General features: G+C 51.4%; 1 protein-coding gene across 7 annotated transcripts in view; it reads right to left on the bottom strand.

Annotated features, from left to right (window-relative positions):
- Nucleotides 1-3617: 3617 nt before the first annotated feature.
- The window catches only part of KLHDC8A (kelch domain containing 8A), a 34262-nt gene continuing 23054 nt past the window's right edge, over nucleotides 3618-14825 (bottom strand). For all 7 annotated transcript variants that reach the window (XM_074935976.1, XM_074935974.1, XM_074935975.1 and 4 more), the window contains 4 exons: nucleotides 13523-13687; nucleotides 9607-9822; nucleotides 8482-8583; nucleotides 3618-7041 (listed from right to left, as the gene is read on the bottom strand). In XM_074935976.1, coding sequence (XP_074792077.1) covers nucleotides 6848-7041; nucleotides 8482-8583; nucleotides 9607-9822; nucleotides 13523-13687 — 677 coding nt within the window. In that variant the 3' untranslated portion in view covers nucleotides 3618-6847. The remainder of the gene's footprint in view (nucleotides 7042-8481; nucleotides 8584-9606; nucleotides 9823-13522; nucleotides 13688-14825) is intronic.

Genomic DNA, 14825 nt, shown 5'->3' with positions numbered 1-14825 from the left:
CCAGTGCTCAGCTACACTCCGGACTTGCTGCAATTTTGTCCACCTCTTTCCTGAAATGTGGCGCCCAGAACTGGACACAATACTCCACAATCACAATAAATCAATGCAATAATCTGCACTCATATTGTACAGTTTAGCCAATCTGCTTTACAAAGCTGGGGCGGTGTCCATCTCCCAACAGGGAAACTGAGGTCCAGGCTAGGCAAGCAACCCGCCCAATATCCTACACGCAACCCAGGAGTCCTGGCTCGCAACTCTACCGGACTGCACCACTGCCCACTGTAGCGGGCTGTGCTGTTGTGGGATGTGTGCTTCATGGAATTTCCCACATGGAGTTCAGAGAGAAGTTTCTTAGCCTTGACTAGTTTCACACACCACTTAGCAAATTAGAACCACCAGCGTCCCACCCCAGGCACTAATCCCAGGCTGTTTTACAAACACTCCTGTCATTTCCTCCTTCCCACCTCGCTTATTATTCCCCTGCATCTGAATAATTTGTTGACATTTCCCTCCCCTTCCCTTAGACAGTATCTGTGACCACAGCTACATCAGCCCAGTTTGCCATTACATCAGCTCGCACATGCTAAGCCGGGCTGTGCCTGCTCTGTATTTGGAAGGGAGGCCTGCAGGGAAAACACAGCAATTCGCTGCGATGCTCTTCCCAACGCCCCAGCATGGTACAAAGAGGGACCAAGTTCTGGTGCTTATGGCAGAGTTATCAGTCCCACCCACTCTGTATCTGCAATGGGGCAACCTAAATTGATCCTGTAGCTTCACCTGGCTTCAGCATTCTCCTTCACTTCCCATCTTCAGTGACTGCGTGGCATTCCTGGGCAGTGCTGCCTTTCGCCCCAGAGGTAACTGCATCTCAGCTGTTGGTGAGACCATCCCATATTGCAGTTCCTATTTTGCGTTTATCTAGCTCCTTCCCTGCAGGAAGGCCCGGCCCTGTCGAGCGCTGAGCGCTCCCAACTCCTACCACTGTCCACGGTGCTCAACAAACAGGGCTCAACATCTCCATGGGTTGGGCCAGAAACAACCAGAGGCCCACCACAGCTGAGACTATCTTCTCAAAGAGGCTGCTCTTTGGGATCCCCGAGCTCCTCGATCATGGGCTCCTAGACCTAGAACCTCAAAGGTATTTAGGCTCCTAATTTCCCTTGAAACCAATAGAAGTTAGAGGCCTAAATACATCTGAGTATCTGGGGCCTACTTCCTAAATCATGGTGGGAGCCTGCTGCAGGGTGTGATCAGACAGGCCATAGCTGCTGCCATTTGTGTTTAGCCAGAGGGATGTAACTAATTAGCTCCGGGGCTGCTAGCTGCAGAGTAAATATCTCCCCCCCCTTTCATCTGTACCAGGTGGCAGTCTGAGATCAGAGGGGACGGTGACTTACAGCTGGCAGGACAGCACTTCAAAAGGGGCCACCAATTTCACTGCTCAATGGCAAATGCAAACAGACGGGAATGGTTTTCTCCCACGGCCTCTGCAACAACTTTCCAGAGAAGGCTCAAGCCACAGCATTCAGATCTGGATCACAGGCGCCCTGATCAAGCTCTGATTTATCACCTAAAAAGAATGGCTCAGGCCTAGGAAACTCCTTCAGACCCTCTGCAGTGCTAAGTAGTCAGGGTATGACTGAGCAGGGCTGGATCTGACATGGTGACAGCTCAGCATAGCCCATTACCTAGTCTCTGAGCCAGCCACCCCACTCCCTCTCATGTCTATGCAGCTACATTGGAACGGGATACTCTGTATGTCCCCTGCCGGTACCCCTTGTTTCAACTACCTTCCTTCTCTGCAGAGACGCACTGGATGAGGGCTTCTGGTATTAGAAATACCTCATTAGAGAATTCCAAATGCGATGACCCAAAAAGCCACTAGGTGTCCTCAAAGCGGCACAATAAAGCAACCCAAGACAGTCCTGCTCCTTTGCCAGGCTCTAAGATGAGCCAGGCAACTCGCTGGAGTGGCAGGGAACTCAGTCCTGGCGACTGGCTGGGTTTGCTAGGCCTCTCTGCCCCCTGGATTTCTGCAAGTTCCATTGCTGCCCTTTGGGCTATCGACTGCCTTTGGGCTTCAGGATGTGACCCACGACCAACTACCCCAACCAGCTCGAAAGCCCACATGGCACGTGACAGACCAGAGCAAAAGGCATCATGGTGCTGGCCCATCCACTGAAGTCTTGAGTCACCCTGGAGACACTCTTCCATCTGGCCCAGATTTCCCCAGCCCTGGCAGGGAGCCTTCATTCCTGCTTCCCAACAAGAGCATTCTCTTTCTCCCTCTCCTGACTCCTTGACCTTTGAGGCAGAGTCAGCCAGCGGCAATCAGCCCCAACCTCTGCTACCATCTGTTGCACTGCCTCTGACTCACTGGCACTGCTTGATCTAGGCCAGGGGTGGCCAAACTTTCTGGCCCGAGGGCCACACTGGGGAATAGAAATTGTATGATGGGCCATGAATGCTCACAAAATTGGGGTTAGGGTGCGGGCTCTGGGGTGAGGCTGGGGATGAGAGGTTTGGGGTGCAGAAGGGTGCTCCGGGCTGGGATTGAGGGGTTTGGAGAGTGGGATGGGGATGGGGGCTGGGGCAGGGGGAGAGGCTCAAGGGGTGCAGGCTCCGAGTGGTGCTTACATCAAGCGGCTCCCGGAAGCAGTGGCATGTCTCTTCTCCAGCTCCTATGCGGAGAGGCGGCCAGGTGGCTCTGCACACTGCCCCATCCACAGGCAGCTGCCCTGCAGCTCCCATCGGTGCAGCCCCTGACTCAGCGCCCCGGCCAGAGTGCTGGAGCAGGGCCGAGCTGTGTGATGTGGCTTGCGGGCCGGCTCAAAACAGCTCGCAGGCCAGATGTGGCCTGCAGGCCGTAGTTTGCCCACCCCGATCTAGGCCCTATCCTGAATGTAGGGCCTGGATCCAAGTGATGAGTATTAAATCGGGCATTTGGGGAAAGACTAGGGAAACGTTTGCAGCGCGTCCGACAGGCTGATCCCCCGATTACAATGAATCCACGTCTAGGCTTTGCATTATGGAGCTGGGGAGGATCCCAGGGGTTATTTTGCTGAGCCAGGCCCCACAGAGTTACATCACCATGACAGCACGGAGTGCCCACCTCCTAGTGAGCAGGGAGTGTGGCCAGAGAGAATCTGCACAGCTGGGACTCATCTGCAGCAAATACTTCCCCCAGGAGCTGCAGCATCTGGCTTAGGGAGATGAAACTGGATTATTGGCGCTGACTCACAAAATGCCAACATCTCATTGTGATGGGCCCACTTCTCCCTGCAGAAAGCACAGCCACTGAGATCCGGTCACATCACCCTCCCACTTTACACAGGTGCGAACAACTGCAAGGCAGCAGCCGCTGGATTTTACACCCTCTTTCTCCCTTCCCTGCCTAAGTGCCCTCTGGTGTTCCCAGCAATGTTCTGCATCCCCTCACTCTGCTCTGAGCTGCTAGCATCAGACACTGCCTGGCAGCTGGTGTGCTGGGTAAGAGGAAAGTATATTTTGTGCAACAGTTTAAAAAGGATTTTTTTTCCAGTTTGTTTGAAATTCTGTGATTTTATTTTTTACAAAAATATGTAAATGAGATATTTAAAGTTGTTCAAAAATTACAATGTTGTAACAACAAAAATTTCCCCGCTGTCACTGGGCCACACACTGGGAACTTCACAGCAACCGCCAGGATAGAATTTGGGTGCTCATGGCTTAGAGCTCAAGTCCCTGCCATTTGGGAATTCCCATTATCTGCTACCAGTATAGGGCCTATGACACAGCTGAGCAGTTCCGACTCTATCCAGGAGAGGGCAGTGATGCACAGCCACACAGTACATGACACTATCCAGTAGGGAACACTCCTGCACTGGGCTGAGAAGGGGCTGGACAAGATGTGCTCGCTCTTGGAGCTCTTTTCAATCCCTAGGTTATAGCAGGGCCTTGGTGTAGTTACCTTGAGAGGGCAGAGGTCCTGTGTCTCACGCAGCGTCTGCTATGGGAAGACGGGCGACCGATCAGGAAAGGCTCGGTTATCACTGGTTACAATCGGCTGTGGCTGCTGCGGCGCTAGGCTGGCTCTCTCCCTGCTCCCTGCAGTGTTGTGGGAGCGTAATCTGGTTATGACCCCGCTGCCAGGCGTCTTCCCTCAGAGAAGCACTGTGAATGGGCCTGCTGCCCAAGAGACAGCTAAGCCAGGCGGTCCTGAGCTGGGTGCACTGGGCTTGGCGTGCCAGGAGCTTTGCAAGCACCTGTGTTTCCGCTCCTCTGGCCGATTGCAGCTACCTTTATGGATTGTTTCAGAGTGCTAAAAACTACCTCAGGGCCCCATTTCCCTGGACTTTCCTGGCCCTACGGTGGCACCAGTACCCCAACCACCCCACCCTGCCGTGGCAACAATAACCCATCCATCCCCAGCCCTGTGGTGGCACAAATTCCTCAGGGGCCTTGTCCCCAGCCCCGCTCATCCATTGCCTGGCCCCTTAGCATCTCCAGTCACTGCTACTCGGAACACACTAACAGTCGCCCTGCACTCCCATCAGGCCTTTCATCCCAGGATCCCAAAGTAGCTACAAGTCCAAGCAGCAGAAGGCCAGGGCAGTAGCAGCAAGGCTGTAACACCCTTCCATACCCACGGCTATAGTCACCCAGCCGAGCCCTATCCATAAAGGGCTGAGAAAACTGTGCTCAACTTCCCCTGTTGCAGACAGGCCGAGTGATTGCTCTGTGCTGGTACGAGTCATGTTTAAACGTGACTTAGCGTGAGCCGCATGGATATGAATTTCCTTCTGAGAACCGTGCAGGCCGGCCACGGGAGAAGCACAAGGATGGTTTTAGAACATGATGACAGCACAGATGGCAGGAGAAAACGAACCCCCCCCTTCCTTGTTCTGATCAGGAAAGCTCTCCCTGCTAGCAGCCGCCTTGTCCCATGGCTCTGCCCAGTGCAGCATGGCCAGGAGATTAGCCTGGGCAGCTACATCGGCCTGCCAAGGGAGAGCCTGGCTTTGTTCTCATTGACCGAGCCTGTCACTGGAGCGCTTGCCCCATCACAAATCACGTTTACAACCAATGGGCTCTTTCAAAGGCAGGAAGCATGGAAGGATCTTAGGCGGTTTACACTTGTGATTGGCTCTGGCTAAGCTGCCATGCAGCTTCCTCCCCTTCCGCCCTGCAGCTACACCCTGGCTCGTTCTGCACAGGATGGGAAGGGATTGTCCCTGGTAAATCCCATTTTCCTCTAAGGCAAATGACTTTATTCAGAAATGTACGCAAAAAGCCAGTTAGGCTGGTGGCTGCAGCAGCGTTAAGGCTGCCCTAGTGCAGGGCCTTCGATGTCCGTCTGTACACTTGCTAGTGACAATAAGAATTTCCCAGGCTGGCTCCCCCTCCCTTTAGTCCACGCCCCAGCTTTGCAGCTCCCCAGTTTGATCCCTCTACAGCAGGGAGGGAGCTACAGAATCTCTCACTGCAGAGAGCCTTTGCTCAGTGAATAGAGGTTTTAATTGTGCTGCTGCTAGGAGCAGGAATCGCAACCCATCCATCAAAGAGCATTTGGCCACAAACCACAGATACAAATTTAATCAAAACCAAGGAAGAGGAAGTGACCGCTGTGGCATTCTGGCTTCGCTGTGGGACGCGTGTACGAAGAGGTGGGTCCAAAGCCATCCCCTAAACTCTTGGGGTGTTGGAAATCCAAAGTAAGCTCGGGGTCCAGGTTTTGAAAATGGTCCTTTATCTGTGAAGTGAGCCAAAAAATAATAATCGTGGATCTGAACACCCCAGAGCATCATGGGCATTAAAATCCTGACCTGGAACCGGATCTGAATGTTGCAGCTCGGCCCCATCTCTGTGCCAGACCAAGTGAAGGCAGGTCTGCCTGTTCTATGCTAAAAGCAGAGTCATCCGTTTGCTTCAAACGGTCCTCAGTCTAGCCCCCGTGCCTCCCTCTGTCAGAGCACGCCCAGGAGTGCTGACAACGCTTGGCTTCAGCTCTGGGCACAAGCAACGGGCAAGTTAATGGGAAATGAAATTGCTGTCAATCCAGGCATTGGACTGGCTCCTCTCTGGCTGATGGTGCTCACCATCCATTCTAGCTTATATGATTAGGAAGTTCCCCTGTAGCTCGCCGAGGGATTCTGTGCAGGGAGGGATGTCTTGCACCCTGGGTGCTTGGCAAGCGTAATGTCACATCAGAACAGGAAGGCTGGTTCCATCCAAACAATGGAGTCAGAGGGGTTTCTTTAACCAGCGTGTCTGGCTACACAGGGTTTTCACGTGAGTGCTGCAGCTCTGAGCCATGGTTAGAGAAGCACAGTAGAGTATGAGCACATAGCCCCTGCATACCCTGATCTAAAGCGTCCTTTCCCAATGGCAGGGGACACGATGTTCCGGCTCCATGGGGCGCTCTTCTCAGCCAAGCTCCTTCTTGGACCTTTGCAGGTGGTCAGAGTGAATTCCTCCCCCCCGGCCCACCCACCAAAGTGCTCCTCCTGGACTGGTCATCTCCCGCACTGCAGTACAAGGCTGGTGCGTTCTTCAGCAATTTGGGGCTGGTGTAGGACCAAGGGCTGTGGGGTCTTGGATGAGGGTGGAGATGAAGGGGTGATGCCCTTGGGTACCGAGGCTGGCTAACAGACGATCAGGAGCCCCTGCTGGCCAACAGCTTCAGAGGTGTCTGCACACGAGGGTGGGGCGCTGCCGGGACGTCCTGTGAAGGCAGCTACAGAGGTGCAGCAGGAGAGAGCAGGGTGTAAACTACGCAAGGCTAATCCAGACAGCATCACCGCCACTGCTGCTTTCCCAGGACCTCAGAGCAGGACCCTCCAGGGGGTGGGGATTGGGAAGGGGCTGGCTAGGAGTCAGAGATGCACAGCGCCTCCACTGCGTCACTCAAGCCCTGGTTCACTCCGCCAACGGCCAGCAGGCAGTTCTTCACCACAATGCTGGAGCAGGTGCAGCGGGGGGTCGGCATGGGCGGCAGGCTCTCCCATTTGTTCTTCCCTGGGTGGAAGGCTTCAGCTGACTCCAGGACCGTTGGCTGGTTCCCTGAAAGAGCCAAAGTAGGGTGGGGGGGGGGGTAAGAGAGCAAAAGTGTGGTGGAGTCAGGATAAATATATAAAAATAATGGGGGTGGGGGTGGGGGGGAGATCAGATTTGAGCAGAAAAGAAATCACCACTTTGGGGCAATGATCCAAAAGCAGAAATGGCCTCATTTTGTCATCTCTTTTCCCCGTTTCCCATGAGGATGCCTGGGAGGTCTTCTCTGCTACATATACTGAGGTCCAAAGAACAAAGACTTCTCTGGGTGGTCATGCATAACCCAAGGGGATACCTGCCAGCTCCTGCTCACACTCCTGCTTCCAGTCTTGCTCACTCTGTTTTGTGTTAATCATACAAATAAAAACACCACCTAGCTCTTACATAGTGCTTTTCAGCCATGTATCTCAAAGCACTTTACAAAGCAGGTCAGTACCCTTAGCCCCACTGGGGGAAACTGAGGTACAGGAAGGGAAGCAATGAGAACTTGCATTGAATAATTTGTTTCTTTTCACATATTGCAGGACACAGAAACCAGAGCCAGCTGCAAGCTGCAGCTTGTAGTGACTGGTCTGCCCCCTGCTGTCCAAAATGGGTGATGACCTCTAGTCTCTGCAGCTGCACCTGGCACCCTTGCACAATAGCAGTTGTGCCACGCCGGCTCCTCCGGACCCACAATGCCCTTCTTGGCCTGCGATGGAGTTGCCGTTTTGCACTCTTGTTAAGGCTGCAGTCAGCAGCTAGAAGGTGCCATGCAGTGAACCCCCTGCACCATCCCTCACAACTACCCAGGAAGAAACTACCACCACGAAGGATGGCTCCCAAACACCCAGCAGCAAGCATATGAATTTGGGGGGAGGGCAGGGCGAGAACTCTTTCACGGGCATCTCCTAATGGGAGTGGAAGCTCGCAGGTAACGGATTACCCAGAACTCGGGGGAGGGATGGGAAAGAGAGATTTGTACCTCACAAGCATCGCATGAGACAGAAGAAGATTTCAGCCTCGATTTTCATAAGTGACTAGTGATTTCAGATGGCTCCATTTTTGGGTGCCCCACTTAAGATATCGGAAAGAGGCTTCATTTTCAGAAGGCAGGTACTCAACAGAAAAATTAGGCCGCTTCCGGGGTCCCTTGCTGGGCAGCCAAAAATGCAGCCACCCAAAATCAACAGGGACCTGTGAGAGTCTTGCCCAATTCAGGTGAGATTTCCCAAAGTGCCTGAACAACACAGGAGACTAATGGGGAGATTTTCATAGCTTCGCATGGCAGTTAGACACCTAACTCCCACTGAAAGTCAACGTGCCTTTGAAAATCTCCATAAGGCTCTCTGAAACTTAATGGGATTTGGGCTCTGAAGTGCTTAAGTGAGTTTTAAAAATGGGGCTTAGGCTCCTAAGTCACTTCAGTGCTTTTGAAAATGTTACCCTTCACCTCCAGTTGTTCCTCACCTAGCCCCCCGGCCACGATGACCCTTCCTTTCAAGTAGCCAGCGACAAAGTCCGCTCGCCTTTTCTTTAGGAAGGAGGAGCGTTCCATCTTCATCCAGCCACCTGAGGAGAGAAAGGACAGATAGATGATCCGTGCTAAACTCAGCAGTTCACTGCTCTCCTGGTGAAACTCAGTGGTTTGTTGGAGAGTTTCGCTCAGAATCTTTGGTTCTGTTCGAATCCCAGACACAAACTCAGTCAAAAGTCACTGTGGGGGAGGGGGGTACTAACCTCACACAGGGTGCAGTTAGAGATAGACCTGAGCCAAAATCCCAGCTCCCTGAAGGGCCAGGCATTGCGTGTTTGAAATCTGAGCTCAGAAAAGGATACCGATTTTTCAAAAGGCCCTTGTCTTATCTTTCCAACAGGCTGAACTGAACCCTGGATCCAAACTGGGCTGCTGGAAAAATCTGGATTCAGATTTTACATCCTGTGCCCCTCTCCAGAAAGTTGGCATAAACATCCCCTTCCTCGCCAAGCAAAACACTTGCATTTCACACTAGCCCAGACACACCAGCAAGCCAGGGGAAACCAAGGCCCTGCTTGGTGTTTCCTTACTGAAGGGAGAACAGCTGAGAATCCATGTGCTCCATGCAGATCTTACGTGTGCGCAAACAGGTGCAGTGCAACCAAACCAAACCCTGCTGGCCTCTCCACCTCCATAAAGCCTGTTTGCCTGGCATTGCCCTGGCTTGTGTAAGCCTATGTCACAGTTGACCAGGGTCTCTCAGGGCAGTGTCCAGGAGAGAGTTTGGTGTTGGAGCCAGCTGCCTGGACAATGGGTTTGCCACCCGCAGGCTGCATGGCTAGTTTGCTTTTTTTTTTTTTTTTTTTTTTTTTTTTTTTTTTAACACTATTGATGGCATTCCTTCTGCAGAGCTGGGTGCAAGCGATCCACAGTCAATCCTGCGGCAGGCAGTGTGCCTCAACTCTCAACAAAGCCGATGGGAGCTGCAGATCCCTCTCAGCCCACCTAGGTCTAGCTCTAGCTCTCTCTCTTTAGGCCTTTGCTGACTTAGAAGATATTGCCCTTCACATCACACACACGCTCCTCACCTGCAAGCATTGAACCTGATGGACACCCACCTTGCTCAATGTCAAACACATCCACAGTCTTCATGAACTTGGGCTGCCGGTACAGCCTGCCCTGCCGCAGCCCCCCGAGACTGAAGAGGCTGTTCTCCGTGGGCACGAAGCTGGAGAAGGCCCTTTTGCTGGGGATGCTGGGGAACTTGGTCCACGATCTGGTCTCTGTGTCGAAGACCTCGAAGGCATTGATGGCATATTTGGACTGCCTCCCACCTGTGACAGACATGGGGACAGCAGCACCCCAGGGCAGGGTCAGTTTGTCAGTTAGCTGCTTCCAGGCTCTGGGAGAAGCCTGGGCTAACTGGGAGTGACTTACCTGGCAGCTGAAATGCGTGAGGCGGGTTCCAGACAATACAGAACCATATGAAGGAACTTAAGTAACCAACTTATAATTATTATTACCCTTATCCATCCTCCCTCCCTCTGCTTTCATCCACCACACTCGCTGGATGCATCTTAGTCTTAAATTAGACAGTAAGCAAGGCTGGTCAGAAAGTTTCCATCCAAATGGTTTTTCAATGGAAAATTGGGTTTTTAACTAAATGAAAAATATCAGGAAAAGTATCAGCTTTCTGTGGAAAGTTTCAGTTTTTTTCATCAAAAAACCCAAGCACTCAAAACCCAAAATATTTGTAATCTGAAATGTTGCTGCAGTGCCTCATGGGAGTTGTAGTTCAGGTGCCTCATGTTCCCATTCTCCTCTATAGGCTAAGCTCCCTGGTTGGACTACGTCTCCCATGATGCAGCACAGCCAGGGACTCCCATGATGCTCTGCCTCCTCTAACAGAGGGGAAACTGTGGTACATCTTGGGACATGGGGTCTGACTGGAGAGGCCAGCTTATAGCACAGAAAAGGCAAGAAATCCCATTTTCTGACCATTTTCTCTAACTGGAAGGTCTTTGGGGGCAGGGACTCTCTCTTCCTCAGTGTGTGTACAGCACCTAGCACAATGGACCCCTGCTCCTAAGAGGGACCTTTGGGTGCTACAGTAATACAAAATAACAACAATGGTAATAAGCCCAGTTACTAATGGAGTTGACCATCTATCCCAGCTGTTGGCAGGGGTTGACTGGGCCATAGAGATTAAACTCTCCTCTTGCCGTGGCGTGGGATCCCTTCAGGTCAGGGACGAGGCACAGTGGCAGGGCAGTGAATGGGGGGAGCTTGTCTGTGCCAGCCCTGTAGATAGACAGAGACCATCAGCCTCCGAAGCTGTCAGTACAGCACCTTTCACCAGCACTTATCCTCACTTGGCAACCTTTAAAATCAATAAGTAAACGGATCACTCGGTTCCCTGAACAAGGTTAAAAATGTGATTTGATGTGTGTGGCACTCCTTGCCGCACAGCCATCGTGGAGCCCAGCTGCTCTAGGATGACAGCACATGGAAACGTCACTGCCACGAAGCCAGGGGATGCAGGGGAAGGTCAGCGCTGGGGGAAAGAGTCGATGACAGGAAGTGGGAAGACAACATGTGAGGCTTTCAGGGGGGCAGCGGTGGGATAGGGCCGGGGGGCTGAGGTACAAAAGCCAGTGGCTGGGATTTTCAGAACAGCCTAATAATTATTAATTATTTTCATTGTGGAAGCACCTAGGAACCCCGGGCATGGGGTTATGCTAGATGCTGTACAAACACAGACCAGAGAAATGGTCCCTGCCCGCAGGAGCTTACAATCCAAAGTATAAGACAAGAGACAACGGGTGGATACGACAGAGATCGGGAAGCACTAGGAAACCATGGCACATTACCCTCAGCTGATCGACAGTGTTCTCAACCACACCAGCTACCTAACTGCTAAGGAAGATGGTACCCAACTTCCATTCAAAATCATCGTAACTGTTAATATTATGGTGCTTGTTGCTGCTGGAAACAGAACACTGGACTACATGGAGGACTGGGGTGATCTACTGCGTCCCTCCTCCTTGACGGACTCTGAATTTAGCATTCCCTTGTAGGGGCAAGAACCCAAACGTGACAGCACTGAGCTAGTGCAAAAGGACTGGAAAATTAAACGGACTATGGACAGTAAGTGGAAACAATTGACCTAAAGCTACATCTACATGGGAGCTGGGAGGTGCGATTCCCAGCTCATGTAGGTTTGTTCAAGCTGGCATGCTAAGAACAGCACTGTCGCCAGGGTAGCACGGGTGGTGGTTTGGGCTAGGCGCCAGAGCATGTACCCACTCGGAGCCCCGGGTATGTACTAGGGCAGTAGCCCCAGCTACACTAGCGCAGGCATGTCTATGCAAGCTGGGAATCACACCTCCCAGTTCAAATGTAAATGAGGCCTAAGGAGAGTGAAGTGCAAAAAAGGAAACAAACGGTAGGAATGTATAACTAATGGTGGTCCAGCACTGCCAACCGCAACCCCTCTGAAATCATGAGTCAGGCCATCAAAAATCCTGAGAATGTGACAAAGACTTCAAGATTTTTTTTTAAATAATAAATGTTGTGGTCTTTTTATTTGCCTCCTTAGTCTTTAGGATTTATGTTTACAAGCTCTTCTCTGCAATCATGTGTTCTGGAAAGGTAGTTTGTTTTTGTTTTTTTAAAAACAAAAATAAAAGCGCAGAGACTCAAATAATCACATGACTCCAGGAGCTGGGGCTTTAAGAAAAATCAGCAAATATCTCAAGACTTATAATAAAATTACTAAAGTTGAGAACACTGGTTCATGCTTTAAAATTCTCTCCTTTGTAAAAGTCTAGAAGTGCCATTAGTAACACCATGAAGGACATTTTTAAAAAAGAAATATTAAAATATTCATTTGAATTCAACAGCCTGAACCTGAAACTAAATAGAACTAGACTTTTCCCAGCTTCTATTTCATACAATGGAAACACGTCCTTTTTATGCACCATGCACTTCATGTTCCGCACTTAGAGCAACGCTGGATAGCTAGCACTGAAAGGTATTTAAATACGTGCCAGTGTAATCAAGGCTAATTCACAGTAAGATGGGTACTGCCAGCTCAGGAACTTTTGCAATTCAGACTGGGTTCAGCACTGGTGCTGCCCACAACATGGCCAAGAACTCAAAGAGACAGACCAGAACGGCCGAGGCAGCTAGTACTTAATGGCAAAAGATGCCATATTATTCTTTTTATAAATCAAATGCAAATGAATACACCTATTTCCCGTTCAGGTGCTCGGCATGTCTTTGAAGACTGGAAATGCGCGCTTGCTGAAGGGCCTTGCACACTGTGTGATCAGTAGAAGCGGGTAAACGTCAAATGCATCAAAGGTTCTTTTCTGCAGCAACCTTAAGAGAGGCAACATTACCTAGGGGTTTGAGTGTAGTCAGGGCTCCTTGGTTTTGATCCAAGCTTTGCCACCGACTTGCTGTGTGATCTTAAGCAAGTAGTGCTGTACCTCTGCCTCAGTTTCCCCATATACAAGAGGAGGATAAGTATACTTACTCCCCACAAAGGGACAATGACATCCTGACATCAGTGGGGTTTTGTTATTCAGGACCAGACCCTTATGTTTGTACAGGGCTTTGAAGACGTAAACGGTCTCCGTATAGACAGAGCATTTTTATTGTTATTAAAGGCCAGGTGCTTGTGCAGGTGTCTCTGGTCTGCAACTTGAGTGGGCAACTTATCTCCCTCATAACAGACCCAACCCTGAACCTGCAGGCGCCAATGGCCAAAATCCCACTGATTTCAGCAGATGCAAGAGCCGGCCTGGTATTTCTAATGGTGGCTAAACCCACGGGATGCATTAAAATCACCACTTGGGGGTGGACGGAAGCAGCTTCCAGAACCTCCTGTGAGGTTTTAGGTCAGTCTGCAGCTGTTCTAGGAATTCTCTCACCGTCAGCATTCACAGGAGCGCACGGATCAGAGGAGCTATTGCCCAGCAGATCCCCTGCAGAAGAACAAGGAAGGAGGCAGCCGGGGCCCATCCTTACCGAGCACGTAGATCTTGGTGCCCCGCAGGAAGGAGGTGGCGGCGTACCTAGGCGTGGGCATGGTCGCGAGGGACACCCAGATGTCCTTGAGCATGTCATAGTGCTGCATGTAGTTGTGAGGCCGCAGGTCCAGTCCCATCCCACCAGCCGCATAGACTCTGTAGTCTGCAGAGGGCAGAGAAGCAGAGGCCACAAGAGCTCAGGAATGCATCCAGATCCTAATTATTTCCTGGGACAATGAAAAAGACACTTGCCCTCGGGGCAATCTCCAGGGTGCAAAAATGCATGCATTGCATGCGTGTGAACATGCAGGTGTGTGTTTGTGCATGCCTGGGCTCGTTGCACTGTCCTCTGCTGGATGGAATCAGAACTGCTGAACTCTATGTCATAGCCCTTGTACTGCTAATAGGTAATGGAGATACTTTTGAGCCCCAGTTCAGTGCTCTATCCACTACCTCGCAGTGCCTCTCTTCCTTCCATGTAAATAGCACTCTCTAGAACCTCAGAGTCATTGATCTGTTCAGAGATAGAGTATTTACATCCCTAAAAGTGAGAGGGCATATTTGCCCAGAGCACAGGTAACTTTGGGTCTAGAGTGACCACTGTCCCTTGGCATGAAGAATTTTTGGGAGCCACCCCCTCAGTTTTCATGCGGTGCCCACTGTGCCATGTAAATCTTTGCAATAACTCAGACCAGTAGGTATTCTACTGTCAGGCCCATTCCAGTGCACCATGGCATTTGTCCTGGGCAGGGAAAGGGTTAATGAACCAGAAGCAGTTGCCAAAGAGGCTTTCTTCCGTTTCCTAACAATGGAATGAATATGAGTCCACCTCCTCTATCCCCCTCCCTGTGCACCTAGACAGATATTTAAGCACTACAGCAAATAAAGCACCTTTGTGCTCTGAACTGGAAAAGCAGCTTCACCCCCGGGGTGGGGTTTGTTTGATTCTCTCACCCAGCTTGCTTTTGCCATCCTGTCTGATTTATTCAGGGCCACCAAACGGTCACTGCAGACAGGGGCGTCTGCGTTTCACGGAGCCGATCCCGTGTCGATTAGCCACATTCCCAGCAACTCACAAGCCTGAATCTCAGTCTTCCGTGATGTCTACGCTGCAGCTGGGAGCGAGCCCCCCAGCCCAGGCGGACAGACTCCCGCCAGCAGGGCTCAAGCTAGACTGCTAAAAATAACCACGTGGGCGTTCTGCTCAGGCTGGAGCTTGGGCTCCCTGGGTGGTCAGGTGGGCTTAAGACCCTGAGCTTGCGCCAGAGCAGGAACGTCCACATTGCTATTTTTAGCACGCT

This window comes from Natator depressus, chromosome 21 (assembly GCF_965152275.1).
Source record: "Natator depressus isolate rNatDep1 chromosome 21, rNatDep2.hap1, whole genome shotgun sequence".
Classification (NCBI taxonomy): Eukaryota; Metazoa; Chordata; order Testudines; family Cheloniidae; genus Natator; species Natator depressus.
The sequence above is the reverse complement of the archived record's forward strand: the minus strand, read 5'-3'. Positions and strand labels throughout refer to the sequence as shown.